This window comes from Crocuta crocuta, unplaced genomic scaffold, assembly GCF_008692635.1.
Source record: "Crocuta crocuta isolate KB4526 unplaced genomic scaffold, BGI_CrCroc_1.0 scaffold4, whole genome shotgun sequence".
NCBI classification, from domain to species: domain Eukaryota; kingdom Metazoa; phylum Chordata; class Mammalia; order Carnivora; family Hyaenidae; genus Crocuta; species Crocuta crocuta.
The window spans coordinates 912476-930758 of NW_027529996.1; the positions used below are offsets into that span (position 1 = coordinate 912476).

Consider the following 18283-nt stretch of genomic DNA (forward strand, 5'->3'; position numbering starts at 1 on the left):
GTATAACAATCTTGGGAAGTAGGGTTTTTTGATACCCATGTACACACGGAAAGACAGGTTCACCCAGGATCACTTAGCTAGTGTGTGGCAGAGCCGAAATTCCAGTCCAGCTCTAAAGCCAGGGTTCTTTCCTCTATAGGTTGCTGTGTCTTCATATTAGCCTCCTAACCAATAAGAGTGTTTCAAATGCAAATTTTGGGTTTGATTTCCAAACTAGCTGAAAATAAAGATCAGCCTGTGAATAACAGGTAAATGTAAGGTAGATCTGGAAGAGGGGAAGGATATGAGGAACATAAGTTTTAAGTCAGGGAGAGAGGAAGCTAGTAATGACAGCCGAGAGAGAAAACAGTGCGTATTGCTTGTAGACCCAGCAAGTGAAAGTCAAAAGGAAGCATTTTGGGCTTTTATGGTTAGAGCTTCCTATCCATAGACCATCTGATCCGCCCTGAGATAAGTGAACCTCCTAGCACGGGAAGCTTCTCAGCAGAGTCCCAGTGACCGTCTCAGATAATGTTTGGAAGGATTCCCCAGTGGGAGGTTATATTAAATGATTTTGTCAGTCCCTTCCACTCAGGATGTCATATTGCTGAGGGTAACAAATGGCAGGTATCCTAAATCAGATAAAACAGGTTGAGTCTTCGGGCTGACGTCACACTATACCAGTGGGCACTACCATCTCCTGGCATTACCAATCACAATGTTGTAAAGGAACGTTGATGTGAGGGTAGCCTTCTGATGCTTGTCCTAGGCACGAGCATCTTCATTTGATTTGCATACCAAGTGGAGAAGCTCATGCTGTCCTGTTGGACCTATGTGTCTTTGCAGGACTTAAAGGCAGTTTTAATATTTCCCTGGGGGTCTTTCAGGATCAGGACAGCTATCCCTTTATAATTACTCATAACCACTTCAAAGTGCCATGTTTTATTTCCTGTAACTCTTTACGTATCAGTATTGATCAGCTCTTCCTCGCCATCCTTGTGCATTCACTTTCCATGTATCTCTTCCCTTCCTCCCTTTCTTCATTCCTTTTTTCCTTCAAATCATCATCATTCTTCTAACTGAAATTTTGACCGGAAGTGTTAGACCTAACTAAAGGAAAGCAGTTAAATAAAAAAATAAAAATAAAAACTCAAAACTGGTTATAATAGTAGCAGCAAGTGCCATCAGTAGTGGACATTCATTTATCTTCTGACATCAACAGTGCTGCACAACTAATTGCCGATTAGAGAGCTGGCATGTATTCTCACCAAAGATAACCGTTAGAGCTGACATTTCCTCATTGCTGATTTTGAGTCTTTTGTCTTTGGTCTTGTCTCTCCTTTAAGAACATGAGAGGTTGTTTCTGTTTTGTGTCATAAAATAATTACTGTGATAGAAATTGTCACTGTCATTCTCTTGATTCCGACAGGCTGTGTTTGACGTGGACAGCAAGAAAGGACTGACTCTGATTGAACTCTGGGAAGGCCTGACCGTGGATGATATCAAAAAGAGCACTGGGTGTGATTTTGCAGTAAGTGTTCCTGTGAATAAATCCAGCCACTTGTCCTATATCATGAGCTTGATTAATGGGTGTTTACAGGACATGAACCATTAATTTGTGATCATTTTTGGAGTTGACCTTTGCAGAGAACAGGAGTGAAAGGAAGGGTGCCTCCAGACGAGAGCAGGTGGGAGCAGGAACGGGCTCTGACTCACGGCCAGCCTTCGGCTCAGGAGTCTGAAGCAGGAGGGGGAGGGACCACCAGGGGCGGCTGGAAAGGGAAGGTGGAGTTTGAACAGGAAGCTGCTTTCTGTGAAGTCCCTTACCGTCCTCTGTTCTTGGGGTACCAACAGCTGTGGCTAGACTCCCTTAACTCTAAGATGTGAGCCACACGGAGAAATGATGCTCCCTTATTTTTAAACCCACCTACGACTTAGGGCTTTCTCTTTTATTAATTTCGATGCCTGATTATTCCATCCATTGAACATGCTGGAACGTTGAGCTCTGACACTGAGTTCTAGTCACAAAATAGGTGTATCCTGCATTTAAAATTTTTTTTTTAATGTTTTTATTTATTTCTAGGAGAGAGACAGCATGAGCAGGGGAGGGTCAGAGAGAGAGGGAGTCACAGACTGAAACAGGCTCCAGGCTCTGAGCTGGCAGTCAGCACAGAGCCCGATGCGGGGCTTGAACCCACGAACCGCGAGATCATGACCTAAGCGAAAGTCGGACGCTTAACCGACTAAGCCACCCAGGCGCCCCAGGTGTATCCTGCATTTAAAGAAAAACTTAGTGCATTAAAAACTCAGACTTAACAAAACACATAATACATCAGGGAAGTATACATTTAAAATATCCCCAAATCTCTTTTCAAAACAAAAGAAGAATAATATAATATAATCACCCTTGAATGTAAGTGCTGGTTTAGAAATCACTGGTCACCCATCTAATAGGGGCTGAGAGGATGGTTCAGTCTGTTTGATATTAATCAAAATAAAGGAAGAATGTGTCTGAAAAGTTGAAAGGAAAGAATTTCCTTTTCACATACATTTTTAAGAAGGGAACTTCTAGTTAAAATGAAATTCAGTTATAATGGGGAAGAAATGTTGCAGCTACCCATCCTGGAAAAAATACTTTAGCAAAACTTATTTGATAAATCAGGCATATATTTCATATACTTCTTCCTTAGGTATTACATGCTTGGCTGGTAACTGTTAATGTATAACAAATTTCTATAAAAACAATTTTGCTGCATAATTCATTACCCACATATAACTGTTTCTGGTACTGTCAGAGGGTCTTTGTCTATTAACCTTTTTTGAGTTTCCCTTTGGAAAAAAGAAGTCTGTCAGCAATACCTAGCACAAAAAACACATCTTTAATTAGCTTTTCAGTAACCTTAGGGAGAAAAAAAAAGAGATCTATTTATACTTTCACTCTGTAGAATCCCTTACTCCAGTGGTGAAAGCAAACAATTCCTCTTACCTATCAGCTGTTCTTTGTATTTTTCCCCTTTGTGGGTAAGTTAACCTCTTCTTTATCAGGTAACATTTTTGAGATCCACATAATTTTCATTTCTTTGCTACGAAAGAGAATATACAAAGAAAGGACCCTTTTGTTATGTGTTTTGTTTTTTTCCATTCATGTAGTTAAGTCAGAATGAAAAAGGTGTTTTACTGTTTTTGCTTTTTGTTTTTAAGTGCTAGTTTCCATGTCTTGATGCACTGAAAAATATCTCTGTGCTTTCTCCTTTAATGCCATATCACACCTCCTTCTCTTTTGACATTGACATGTAATCTTATTTCCTCCAGATCAGGCTGTTGAGATAAGATGTGAATTTGCATGTTAGTGTTGTCTTGAAAATGAAAAGGTGTAGTATCAGCTGAATCATCTTAACAAAAGAGCTAGCTTTTGAGGATTTGATGATCAATGGCATGTCTTTAGACCCTGATGGATGAAATCACATGTAGCAGATTGATTTTTTTGTAATGCTAGGGACTGGAATGCTCTAATTAATAATATGTTCTGTTTAGTAGCTGGGCTATCAATAAAATGCATACAATAATAAAATTATATTTAGGGTAATATTTCTTTATTTGATAATTCAGAAAGGATTTTACATCATAATTTAGAAGATATTCCATATGATTATTACTGTATAAGTACAATTTTACTCTATATGTAACTTTATACAAGTTAGAATTCCTTTTTGAGAAAAGGCCCACTCAGTCTGCAATGTATACTTGGAAATAAACATTTTAGAAGGGAATGGTTAGGCAACCAGGTTGTTGCATAATAAAGAAAAAAGGGTAAAAACCTAGGTCAGAGTAATTTTGAAAATATGTTGGCTAACATTTTCTCCTATTAAAGCTGTGACAAGCTAATGAAAATGTCACATTTCTGTGTATCACTCAGTGTGTTACTGCCAGTTACTTGATGGGCCAAAGTAGAAAGAAAAGGGGAAAATGATATTCCATCACTTAAATTGCATTTTCTCCAAAGTCTCTCTTTCCACTGAGTGGTTAATCCAAATGGGTATTCATTTCTCTCTTTTCTAATGCATGCTTGTGTTACAGAAAATGGTTTTTTCTTTTACCGTATATATCTGTGGACTTTTTTTGAAATAGCATTTCCTTCTGTTTTTATTTTTTAATTAAATTTAAAAAATTGAATCCCTATTTGAACATCATGTGGTGAAATAAACTTCCAGAGGTCATCAGTCAACCATGATTATTTATTGAACACCCGGTTGTGTCTCACCGTGAGCTATGAAAATGTGAATAAAATAGAACAAATTGGTGTAGTTCCTACTCCCAAGGGACTTGGTCTTATTCTCCAGGCAGGAATATATCTAAACCATCAGTGGCAAAGAATTAAGTAAGAATACAGCTTATTTATATGTTTACAGTGAAATTTGGAAGAAGCCAGGTGTACATAATCTTTGCTAAGTTGAATAAATTTAAACTCAATATTATGAACTGGCATTATACCAGAATTAAATCATATACTGTTGGGATTTCAGTGGACTGAGAAAACAAATTGTTGGCTTATCTCCTACACCTAAATCATGTAGTCTTGTGTTACCTGTAGATCACCTTGGCAGGATGATCTGCTCCAGCCCGCAGGGGCTTAAAATGTTGATGAGACTGAGAGAGAGCAGAATGAAAAATGGTGGTTTAGTAGATATTTTTCATTACAAAAATAGACGGGCAAAGTCAGTCTACATAAAACTTCATCTTTTTCTTTTTTCACATAAGTCAGAGTCCACAATGAGGATATAAATGATATTAAGAGCTCAAAATTGGTCAGTATGCCAAAGAAAATGATCAGATGTTTAGTTTATAAAATCAAGGTGTCCAGCTTCCTTTTAAAGGAAATGCTATAAAGCATCTATTGGAAATGATCTGTTTTCCAAAAAATAGAGAGTTTCATTTCATCAAATTATTTCTACAGATGCTCTGTTGTTTAAAAAAAGAAAATGGGTTGTTTGTGAGACACACTTTCTAAATACTCAGAGCCCATATGTCTTTTATTATTTTCCATAGAGTTGAAGATCTATGCACATGTGGGCTGTGATTTTTGACTATTATATGTCTATTGTTTTGTCTATTATTATATATCTGCTCTTGGAACTGGCAGGTCTGAGTGAGCTGTCATTTATTTTAAGCTATATACCAAGCCATACCGATCCTTTTTATTCTGATCATGTCATCCTTTTAGTAGAAAAATGGAAAAGGGGGCATTAGCTCTTGACATTGTGAAGAGCTAATACAGAAACAATTTATAAATAAACTAAAAATATTTAACCTCATCAAAGCCAAATAATTGCCTACTCCTATTTTTAAAACTGCCTTAACCTCTATTAAAACCTTTCTTCTAGTTCTTTGAAACTTATTTAATCCATTTATTCATTCATCTGTTCATTAATTTAACAAAATATTAACTGTTTATTCTTGAAGGCAAAGTGTCAGCTAGGCCCATTTCAATCGCTTCATTCTTGAAGAGCTCAAAAAATCATCTAGATTTCAGTATGCCCCTACTGTGCTTTCCGTGAGGACTGTTACTTAAGAGGGCTCCATGGATATTTGCCAGACTGAATGAAGACATCTGTACCTGGCATTGCCTTGAAAGATCAGTCACAATTAAGCCAAATCACTTACATTTAGCTTTCTTCTTCCACCAGCTCTACCATTTAATATAGACCTGTCCTCATTTTTCTGTGCTTCAAGTCTTCAAGGAATGCTTGTATTGCTCTGTACATTGAACTTGCACCTAGTCAACGTTAAATATTTTAACACTATTACCTCCTTTTTAAAAATAACTTGGAATCTTTTTACTGCCCTTATATCATTTCCATTCTGATTATGAAATTTCTTATAAAATTTGTCATTGGTCATACATCTCTTCATTAATATGTGTCCAGTTAATCCAAAGATGACATTATGTCAACGAAATTGGGAATTGACTAGACTTATCTTGAGCATTTCGAGACTTGTCTGTACTCTGAGTCTCCATTTCGGGTACTCTCAAAGGCATCAGTCTCAGAGCTCAGTGATCCATTCCGAGAGCTTGGTTTTCTGGACCCTTTATCATTTCTCTCTGCTCCTCCTCCACCCCCTTGCTGCTGCCAGTCTTCATGATGCTTAATTTAGGAGCTGTAATGTGCAAGAAGGTTGAGAACTACTGTATGCCCACAATGTAAACAGGAGAGCATTTTCTGTCTCATCGGTTTAGAATGGAGAATAATGAGGAAGCCCTAGGTGAGCTCTATGGCAAGGCTGTTTGTTGCCGACATCATTCAGGTCTGAAAATTCAAAAGAGAAATGTTTATGTCTTGAGGTTTTGTATAATTTGGTCATTTTATTTCTTTCTTTTACCAGGTTTCACCAAAACTCATGCCAATGCAGCAGATCACAACTTGAAATGTGGAATAGAAATTTGTCCCAGGTTGTGTGTTTCTCATTTTAACCACATAGGATTTCATTGAAAGGATATCAGTAATCACAATTGTATATCTAATTAGCAGTTTTGACTAGTTTTCTTCCAGCATCTTATACTGTATGCAGCCATATAGACTCTGTTCTCTCAAGAGTACTATAAGATTTTAATATATAAGTGATTGTCTTATTTGTTTTATAATTGCTTAGAAGGCGTATCTTTACAATTGGTGCTCACATTGGATTTATATTTACCTCCTGTGATATGTACACAAAATTGTACCAAGATGGGCCCTTAGGGAGACTTTCATTGATGTTCTGTCCCTCGTATAAATCATGACAGCTAGAAAAAAAGAATGAGGGAGAAAAAGAACTCCACCCAGAGTACACCCAAGGCAGCATTGCACTAGTCCTGAACAATATTCTGTGTGAATTTTGAGTAGGAGAAATGCTGTCTTACTGATTATGTTTTTCTTTTGGCCTCCTCTGACTTTTCTTTTAGAGCCTCTGATTTTGTGATTGCATCTTGTTTCCCTAAAGCATCCCTTCTCCTCCCATACTTTCCATGACTAAATAGACATTCAGTAAGCAAGCAAGAACATCTCTTTTTGGGATAAGTAATTGGTTCATGGGAGAGACCAAAGGGTGTAAGTTCTGCTGGTGCTGATATCTCACCAAGAAGTTGCCTTTATGAACCTGCCAACCATCTGTGCTTTACCAAAGGCTGAGGTTTATTATGAGAAGAGGGCTATAAGCCTAACTGATCGGGTCAAGTTTCTGATTTTAAAACAGTGCAGTATTTCTGTATTAAGGATCCAGAGGAGTCCTTAAGAGGCTTTCTCTATGTGGTTGAGGTACAGTAGGCTACTCTTACAAGACCTCCTTTTAAGCCATGAAGTGCTATGGGATAATTTATCATGAATCCAGTCACAGTGACAACAGAGTTTAAAATATTTTTTTCTAGTGCTCGCTTCGGCAGCACATATACTAAAATATTTTTTTCTTTCTTTTCAGGCTCTCTTATTTCTGTCCAGAAAAATTCCTTTTTTTAAAAAAATTTTTTTTAATGTTTATTTTTCAGAGAGACAGAGAGACTGAGAGCACAGCAGGGGAGGGGCAGAGAGAGGGAGACACAGAACCCAAAGCAGCTCCAGGCTCTGAGCTGTCAGCACAGAACCCGACACAGGGCTCAAACTCACAAGCCGTGAGATCATGACATGAGCTGAATTCGGATGCCCAATCGACTCAGCTGCCCAGGCGCCCCTGTTCAGAAAAGTTTCTAAATATTGAATGCCTTTTTCTATAATCCACTATTCTTTTTTCTGCTCAGGATACTTCCTTGAACAAACCACTTTTAATTCACCTTTATCCAAATAGAGGAAATACTGATGAGTAAGTCCAGGATTTGAAGGGCAAGGAACTTTTATTTTTAGAAAATAAACATGGTAGGGGTGCCTGGGTGGTTCAGTCAGTTAAGTGTCCGACTCCAGATTTCAGCTCAAGTCTCCATCTCACAGTTCGTAAGATCAAGCCCCGCATTGGGCTTTGCGCTGACAGCATGGAGTCTGCTTAGGAATCTCTCTCTCCTTTTCTCTCTGCCCCTCTCCTGCTCACGTGTGTGTGTGTGTGTGTGTGTGTGTGTGTGTGTCTGTGTGCCCACGCACGCACGTTCTCTCTCTCTCTCAAAATAAATAAATAAACTTAAAGAAGAAGAGAAACATGATAGAGTGAGTTTGTAAGGAACCTGTCCTCAGAAGTATCCTTTCTACCAAATAGTTGCCCTGTGGGCATCCTAAGCATTGTAGGTACAAGTGGGAGAAAAGTCTTGGTACCCTGAAGACAGGTCAGACAGCTGTTCTCCAGACAGAGGTAGGCATAGTACAGTGCACTATATCATTCATCTGGCACCAGGTATATATAGGCATTTATGCATATTTTTAGGTGATAGTTAGCACTGAAACTCTCCATTCTGTTCAGGTACAACTACAGTTGTGTCATGTATGGTATTAGAGGAGAGAGGCATTTTTTGTATCACACTTTCTATCTAAAATAGGCTTGCTGGGTGCAGGATTGAAAGCATACTGTCCCAATACTGGTAAAAAGGACTCTTCTTGGAATTTATGAGTTCCAGAGAATAATACATGTCTGTTGAATTATAATTTGCTAAAATGTATGTTATTGATGGTTGCTATATTTGCATACTTAGTTGCTTATCATTCTAGTTCATTACTTTAAGATAATGTGATTCTAAGAGTGTTCCCAACTTTGACTGGTAAAACCTAAGTAGATGACTTTATATTCTTGATTAAAGGATGCCATGGATAAAAACACATTAAAAAATACAATAAATATTCTGAATTGATATAGATCGGTGTGATTTCCTCTTTCTTGTTTGGGAATGGTGTGACCAATCATGGTAATAATACACTAGAGATTAGTGGAAAGACCAACAATAAATAGTTTATACACTTTATGGCTTCTAATCAAGTGGTTGCTTTTCTTTTTATCTTACCAAAGAACAAACACTTTTTCATGAAAGAACAAATGAAATGCTTACCTAAGTGAATTCTGATTTTACTCCTTGTCAGAGCCAATCACTTATCTATAAATATTATCCCAGGCTTCATGTATTAATATGTATTTTTTTGCTTTTGTCTTATATTCTTTTAGGATACACGTACATTAATTAGCTTTCCAGTGGTGTGTTGAGTCTGCTTGCATTTTGAAGTGGCTCTAGTATAGTCTGCTTAGCATCTGTGTTGTTCCTCTGGTAGCAGACTCATCCCTTGGCCAAGGGGTTGGGTGTGTGCCCAGAATATGCCTCTTTTGATAGCTCTCCTTTGTCCACAGTGTTTATACACAGGGAGGGTTTATGACCCAGGATATACCAGGAAGGTCATTTCCCACATGTTTAAAAACTAGAGATGAAAGGGAAGCTAATTTTCTTAGTCCTTTCTGGTCACTAAACCATAAGGATGTGAGTCTGGCACCAACACCCTTTTTCCCCCTTTATTCGCGTGCGCGCAAACACACACACACACACACACACACACACCCTGCCACCTGAGGTCCAGTTAGACAAAACAAGCTGAAACACAAGCACATTGAGTTGTAAGTAAGGAGCTCTAGTGGTATTTGGGTTCTTGGTTCTCTATGTGCCTAAGGCCACCTTCCCTCCAGCCATGCTTGTATGTGAGCCCATAAGTCTCCCATTTTGCTTGGGCTGGGTCTTTGTGGGTCTTTTCATCCTGAAACCAAAGCGTGAACTCAAACAGCTTTTGTAATTCATGAGTCTTGGGAGGGATCTGGTCTCCTATGTGTGAGTAAAACTGCTACAGCTGTCCCAGGGAACGCATATAAGAGCATTTATAGGTATTACCAGTGGGTAGGAAGGTTGTGGGTAGAGGTTCTTTTTCTTACAATGTCAGTATATTCAAGACAGCTTTGAAAATTATTCCAGTGGAAATAAAAGCAGGGATTTATTCAGTGGATGGGTTCCTTAGCACTAATCTCCTTTTCCAACCAGAGTATGATCTTCATACTTACTTAAACTTACTTTCAAATTTTCCCATCTTTAAAATAGGCAGAATGTACTGCTTTTCAGCATGGCTCTATAAGGCATAGTTAATATATCTGTAAAATGAACACAACAGTGTATAAATCAATACATTGAAAACTGTTGCAAAAATACTGACAGATCATTTTTAAATACCATGTCATAATATTACCTTGGGACAGAATTGTTCCTGTCCTTTTATTTTTTTAATGTCTATACTGCTTTCCCACCTGAGGCCATACTAAATATCAAAGTAGGTTTAAGCATAAATATCACTAAATGTCACATGATCTGAACCCATGTCTATATGGCATACACTTGAATTCTCTTGCTTCCCTTATGTTAGACATGTCTGTGTAAAATCATCCAAAGACACCCCTTATGGACTCTGCAGCAAGTCCTGTGAGAGTGATGCCTGTACTAATCCAAGCAACTGATTGATAAGACAAATCCTTCCCTCAAAACCATAACCAAAAAATATATTTGGCTTTAGAGACCAAATGTGCTTGATTATCATTGTCATTGTTACATTTAATGGGGTGCCACTCTGGATAACCACTTGGAAATGACCTCAGACAACTATCCTGGCCCTTCTGTAGCATGACCCACACTAGGTCCCTAGGAAGCACTCCTTTTTCCCCAAACTGCAGGACCCAACACAGTCATTTTATTCCTTTGGCTCATTCCTAGGCATTCTGTCTCTTACCCTTTAAAATTTCCAAGAAGAAATCAGACACCAGTATGATATATATATATATACTCTGATGGTCCATTTGAAGCCCTTCACTCTTGATCTGGAGACAGGAGGTAGCATCTCCCACCTAGCCGTCTTGGAGTTAGAGTGCCCCAATAGCTCCTTCCAAATTTTCTCCATAAATCCTCCTCTAATCTCCAGTTTCCAACCCTTGTAGGCTCTCAGTGTGGGTAAGAGTATAAGAGTTGTCTAACTGGGTATAAGCCAGATACTGATTCATAATGTGTGTATAGTGGCCTCACTGGAATGTAGTACGTAACCGTGTATGTGTTCAACGTCTTATATATTTGTATAACAACTCGTCCATGGTAGGCTTCCAAATATGATATTGAGTCAGTTTACTGGTTGAAAACATGAGGTGTTAGCAGACCAGGCTTGAGGATTTCCCTCAGCTAAATAATTAGGCAAGTCCTCTAAGGAAGAGTTAAGAAAAGAAAGGGAAAGAAACAAGAGGTAGAATCTAAAAACTGCAACAAAGGAAAACAGATCTGTGATAATCACCTACATTTGTTTAGCATTTCATAATTTATAAAACACCTAGAATATGCTAGCTGGCTTATTTTATTCTCACAGTAATCTTCCAGGGAGACATTATTACCTCCATTAAAATTAACTTCATTAGTCTGAGAGAAGTAATGTCCATCAATTCTTTAATCAAATTAGCCTTTCAAAGCTAATGTTGGGTTTTGCCAAGGTAGTTAATGAGATGTGAATTAAATCCTCTGAATAGAACTAGATTTGTTGCTCTCTGGTAAGCTATAAAACAGAGTCCAAAACCTTTAAACCTAATGGGACAGATCTTGAAGCTTTGTTCTCCCTGTCCACACGGCTCTTGTATACAAACCAGTTTAAAAGGAAATGCGTAGTTGTCAAAATAAAAAGAGTAATGGCACCACCAGGCAAAATGTCCCTGTAGAAGACTTGAAATTACTGAGTTTGCTCATATGATAGGCTTTGTGTAGGCAACCACAGGTAAGAATGCTCAACTGACATCATAAGGAGCGCCTGATGGGCATTGCTTCATTTCTGTGACTAAATACCTTTCTGAAATTTGGTTTCCTTTGTATTAACCTTACTTATGTTCAAAGCCAGAGTTGTGGCTCAGACCTGTACAGTTGAACTTCAAGAATAAGGTTATTATTGGCAACCTGAAAATAAATGTTATTGGTGACATGGAGAGAGCATCACTCAGTGATATCTAGTGCCATTCACTGGGGAAGAAAGGGTCCATGGAAAGAAGAAAGTCACAGTACTGGAGGCTGTGGAGTTTTGGGGGTGTAGGGATGAGAAAGCATTAGGGCCATCAAGACACATACAACATGAGAACATTTGTTGCTATCTTTTTTCTTAGAATATAAGATGCCATCAATTTTTTTTATTATAGTAGGAACATTTAACATGAGACCTACCCTCTTAACAAATTACTGGTAACTATAGATGCAGCATAATACAGCAGATCTCTAGAACTTACTCATCTTACATAATTAACACTTTATACCCATTAAACCCAACTCATTTCCCCCTTACCCCAGTCCCTGGCAGCCACCATTCTACTTCTGTTGCTCTGAGTTTGACTGTTTTAGATACCTCATGTAAATGTAATCGTGCAATATTTGTTCTTCTGTGACTAGCTTATTTCACTTACTATAATGTTCTCTGGATTTATCTATTTTGTTGCATACGGTAGGATTTCCTTCTTTTTAGGGCTGAATAGTATTTCATTGTATGTGTATACTATATTTCTTTTATCAGTTTATCTGACAGTGGACATTTAAGTGGGGTTGCTGGATCATAGGTTATTTTTAATTATTTGAGTAACCTCCATGCCGGGAGCCACACCGGCCTCTCTGGATGGCAGTCACAGCAAGGAAATGGCAATGTTTGCACAGCTTCTGCCATGAGAAATGAAGACTAGTATCTTCTTCTGCTACTACTGGCTCATGCTGGAAATGAGCCTGCTGGTATTGACCAGGCCTCACAATATGCCATATCAGACCCATATTCTGAATACAGATACCTCATAAGGAAAAGCATATTCCTGCCTTTACAAAAGAGACTTTAGATGAAAGCTCTATAGGCGATTGTCAAAAGGCTCTTCCTATGGGCCTTGCAGAGCCAAGACTTAAGGGGTTAAGAACACAAGAGTTACAATTGAGCCTGGCCCCGAGACAAAGAGCTTATTTTGAGGTTAAGACCAGAACATAGCTACTACATATATCTTTGCTAATTGGTAAAGCATAGCAGTCCCTTCCTCAAGGCCTACATTCCACAAACACCCTCCCTTACACTGGCAACAGGGATGAGGATAGATAAGAGTAGCTAAAACATAAACCCAGGTGCAAAGACTGACAATTTAGGGCCCCCATGTTAGTTTCCACAAATAAAACAATTCAGAAACACTTATCTTCTTGAGGGCCAGACAGAATAATTCCTAGCTTATCTATATACAATTTAACTTGTATGTTATGCTGTTTTTCACTATGAACATTCTGTTAATTGATATCACAAAAGGCATCCCATTGTAAGAAATTCCTTTCTATGACTTCATCTTGTTGCTGAACCTTAAAATAAAGATACCAAAACCGACAGGACAGAGATGCCTGCCTGGTATCAGAAAGAATCTTAGGGCTCTCTCATTCTCTTTCGCCAACACCGTACATCCTTCAGGGACCCCTGGACCTGTCGGAGCCGGCGCGGCCTCCGACACCTCCATACTGCTTTTCATAGCAGCTGCGCCACTCTACATTCCCTCCAGCAGTCTACAAGGGTTGTAATATTAACATCCTCATCAACACTTGTTCTTTCTTTTAAACAATAACTATCCTAATAGGTATGAGGTGATGCTCTATTATGACTTTGATTTCCATTTCCTTGAGTAGTGATGATGAGCATCTTTTCATATACCTGTTGGCAATTTGCATGTTTTCTTTGGAAAAATGTCTATTCAAGTCCCTTGCCCATTTTTTAATTGGGTTATTTAAATTTTTATTGTTGAGTTGTGGAATTCCTTATATATATATATATATGCAGCCCCCACTAGTCCATTTTGGCTTTTGTTACTTGTGCTCTTGGTGTCATATCTAAAAAGTCATTGCCAATACCAGTGTTCAGAAGATCTTCTCCTATGTTTTCTTCTAGGAGTTTTATAGATTCATGAAACTAGTTTTATTGATTAATGGATTTAAATCTTTAATGGAGTTGATCTTTGTGTATGGTGTGAGATAAGGGTTCAATTTTTCTTTTGCATATGGATATTGAGTTTTCCCTACACCATTTGTTTAGGACTGTCCTTTCCCCATTGTGTATTCTTGGCATCTTTGTTGAAGATCAGTTGACTATATTTGCATAGATTTATTTCTGGGCTATTATATTCTGTTAGTCTAAATATGTGAAGGCACCATCTATTTTATTTCATTTTATTTTTTTAAATGTTTATGTATTTATTTTTGAGCGAGACAGAGCACGTGCAGGGGAGGGGCAGAGAATCCCAAGCAAGCTCTGCACTGTCCGTGCAGAGCTCAATGCAGGGCTTGAACCCACAAACCTTGAGATCATGACCTGAGCTGAGATGGAGTCAGACGCTTAACCAACTGAGCCACTCAGGCACCCCAGAGAGAGCACGAACATCAATTCTAAAATGCACTATGATGGCATTTGCTTTTTATCATTTATAAATTTTACTGTATACATATTAAGAATTTTAGACTTTCAGTCTCAGATAAGTTTGCCTAGTGTTCCCTTTTTGTATTTAAAACAAAGAAGGGTTGTTAACAGAGGCTTTATTCAGCTGATAGACATGACGAGCAGTTAACGGCCCAAGGAAATCCACCTGTCTTGAAGTTTGTGCATTTAGAGTCTAGGTGTTTCTCACTGATAAGGGTTCAGATTGTTCAGGGGACAAGTTGGGGGTGTTGAATCAGGTCAGGAGAAGGATAAGAGAGAGCTGAGATGCCTGCCTCAGCTTCTTCCAGAGCAATTGTACTACCAAAAGCTGAAGGAGCCAAAGCAATGGTAGGATCCTGTCATTTGTGAAATGCATTCCAATTTCAAAGATGCTAAAGTGTGGGAAATTCTTCATCTTAGAATCAGTGAATTGGAAGGGGTGATCTAAGGCCTTTCTCAATTAGTACAACATCTGAATTAAAAATATTTTAAAGAAACATTTTGTTATAACTTCAAGTATACACAGAACTGATTACATAGGAAAAGATTCTTCGGGACCTGCTTTATGGATAGGAAGGAAGGAGTTGATGATTATATTAGTGCATATGTAAATGATGCTTTAAAACAGTTCTTCCAAGTAGTCTATGTGCTTTCTATCATGATTTGCCTTCCAGGTAACTCTCTCTGTCTTTCTGTCCTTCTCCCCCAACTCTTTCCTTTCCATAAACATAATTTCTATCTTAGGTAATGTTTACTGTAAATGTGAAATGTTTTTGTTATTTTAATTAAAAGCATTTAATATATAATCGGTACCCAGACACACACATAATAGAAGACCAAAATATTTGAGGAGTCACTTATGTTAAGTCCATAGTATCAAACTCTATATGAGATTGTCAAAGAGAGAACAGTGGCATTTCAGATGAAATTGCTATAGAGTAGATGTTTCTTCCTGCCTTGCCCCCAGCCAAAATGCATATGTTGAAACCCCAAATCACATTATAGGGCCTTTTGGAAGTAATTAGGTTTAGAGGAAGTTAAGCACGTGGATCCTTCATGGTGGGAAGGGAGAATCACCAGAGCCCATTCTCCCTCTGCAGTGTGATGATGCAAGAAGTCAGACGTCTTCAAATGATAAGAAGGGCCCTCACCAGACACCAGATCTGCCAGCAACTTGATCTTGGACTTCCCAGCCTCTAGAACTGTGAAAAATAAATGTTTCATGTTTAAGCCACTCAGTCTATGGTATATGTTACAGCAGCCTGAACTAAGACACATGTGATCAACTTGGAGAATGCTCAGAAAGACAGTTTAAAAAGACTCAAACTATGGGGAAAGAAGAAAGTACATGGAATATTTAACTTGAACTAGAGAAGCTGAAGGAGTTACTTAACAACTTAAAGAAGTTAAACTGGTGAAGAATGCCCTAGGTCAAGGAAAGGAGAAGAAAAGGAGTGGCGAGGAATTTCATTTAGACATGAAGCAACGTTTCCTGATGGTGAGATTTTAAAGAACAGAAATTAAATTACGTATTTATTTACCCATTTCTTTATTTATTCATTTATTTATCGATAGGAGTTGGAGGGAGAGGACAGGAGAAATATTATATAGTCTGATTTAAAGGCCGTCCTAAATCTAGTTTCCTGAAATCTTGATTTTCAAGGAAATTTCTATGGGTTTTATAGTCTGGATTCTCTTTGCAGACTTAACAACTCTCTCGTTATCCCAAGAAATGTATTGGCATGTGATCAACAAACTAGTTGCTCAATAAATTTTTAGTGATGGAATCCATAGAGTGGATGAATTATTAGAAAATAATTTTTCTGATGGCATAGGATCTTACGTTTCTAACTCCAAATAATAGCAAATAAATATACAACTGGTTTGATAATAATTGGGGTCTTTTTAATTTCTTCTGATCTCCCTCCCCTTCCTTGTTTTCCTTCTGTTCTTACTTTCTTTCAAAAGGTGTTTTTTGAGCACTTTTTCAGGTAGGGTCCAGTCAGTAGACATGTTACATGGTAAGTAGAATAGAGAAATTTTAATGTGAAGAATTATTAACTGTAACAGGGAATTTGAGAATTAAGAAATTAGCTAGTTAGAAGAAAAGAGAAATCTTAACAACATGTGAATAGTGGATTTAAGGATCAGCCATAACCCTGGGTTTGAGATGAAACATCTAAGGAAGAGGCTTACAGAACTGAAGTCCAGACCTTGTGGGAAAGTGTGTAGCTGTGGCTCACAGAAGGCAGAGAAGTCCTGCCAGCAGAACTTGCTAGAAATCTGCCTCTGAGGAGCCAGAGGAAGCTGTCCCCAAGGGGAATGCCACTCTTCAGAAGTTGCCACAAAGCCACCTGAAGAGATGACAGAGATGTTGTTTACAGGGAACCCCCTGAAGGAGTTCCGGGGAAAACTGCAGACACTGGCCCCAGTGGCCACCCCACGCTGCAGGAGTCAGGAACTAGGTAAGCCAACTGTATTACGGTTTTTGGATTCTGGAGAAACTGTGTTTGCTGCAGGGGCCTGGACAGTGGGAAAAGAGTGAGCTGCAGGACGCTGACAAGACAAGTACATCATACCAAGAGGAAAAACCTCTTCCTCTCCAAGTGTCCCTTCAGAACTTTCTATTGACAAAGCTTAATGTCATGCTAGTTGGCAAAGGAATACTATTTGTAGGGCCCACTCCAGTTGTCTTGGAGAAGACAATGATGGGTGAATTTGGAGCTGAAAGGCAGTAAATTCATAGCTGACATAAGTACCCACTGTGAGTCAGCAGCGGTACTGGCTAGAACCTGTTCTAGGGATATAGCAATGAATGTAGAGGAATAGCTCTTAATCAAATAATCACACTTAAGAGTAAATTATAGTTGTGCTGAATTTCCCCTTTCTGTGAAGGAAAAGTATGTGGACCATGAGAAACTATTTAGAGGGATCTTGAAATTAGATTTCATACTTGCCTGCCTCTGTTCAGCACATCCTTATATATACCACTGATTGCTCAATAAAATGTGTAACCATGCTTAGAAAAAAGAAGCTAAAGTGACTCTTAACAATCAAACAACCCCCCCCAACACACACACACAAAACCCAGAGAGATAAAATAACTCATGAATTGGTATGATCTGTACAACATCAGAAGGAATTCTGCCACAAATATGCAGTACTCCTATTCCTGGTAAGGAACAGCAGGAAGACAAAATCAATCATCACTTATGCGTGGTTTAAGAAAATTTGAGTTGAAAATTTCAGTGGGATAATATTTATATTCTGGTCCAGAGTAAGGGGCATACCACTCAGTGGCTATGGTAGACATTTGGTTATAGATGTTTTACTGTGGAAAGATACGACATAGATACAGCCGGCTCTGGGGAGGGGTCAGTTAAAATACTGTGGTGACTCAGGAAATGCAGCAGTGAGAATGTTGCTGACCAAACTGAGCCAGCTGTGTTTTCCAGAAAAAAAGCAATTGTGAAATGACCTCACTGTCATCTATAGTATGGTAGAGAAGCAGAAATGTTCCAAGAACAGCTGAGCTTGTGGTAGAAGTGAACATCTTTATAAAAGTTAACTCAGGCATAAACTTAAAAGTCATTTCTTTTGGGAGGAAAAAAAATTAGGGATTAAAGTCAGAGTAGATGCATATATTTATCTCATATGACTTTCCATTTAATAAGGAAACATCTTTTTCATTTTATCAAGATCATAGCAAAAAGATTAATCTACCTATATGTATAGAACACGGTTGTATAGTCCAGAAAAAGAGTAACTATATTAAAAATCACTCAATAAAACTTTCCAAGAAATATACCTACCTAATTGATCATGTTCTAAAAGCACAAATTTTTTTTTTCATCAGTATAAGAAGAAAGCATGTGAACCTTTGCCGAATATTC

General features: G+C 38.3%; 1 protein-coding gene across 1 annotated transcript in view; it reads left to right on the forward strand.

Annotated features, from left to right (window-relative positions):
* OXCT1 (3-oxoacid CoA-transferase 1) overlaps positions 1–8783 on the forward strand; it is a 132956-nt gene extending 124173 nt beyond the window's left edge. The window contains exons 16-17 of the mRNA XM_077763440.1: positions 1409–1510; positions 6361–8783. Of these exons, the coding sequence (XP_077619566.1) occupies positions 1409–1510; positions 6361–6402 (144 nt within the window). The 3' untranslated portion in view covers positions 6403–8783. The remainder of the gene's footprint in view (positions 1–1408; positions 1511–6360) is intronic.
* The last annotated feature ends 9500 nt before the right edge of the window (positions 8784–18283 follow it).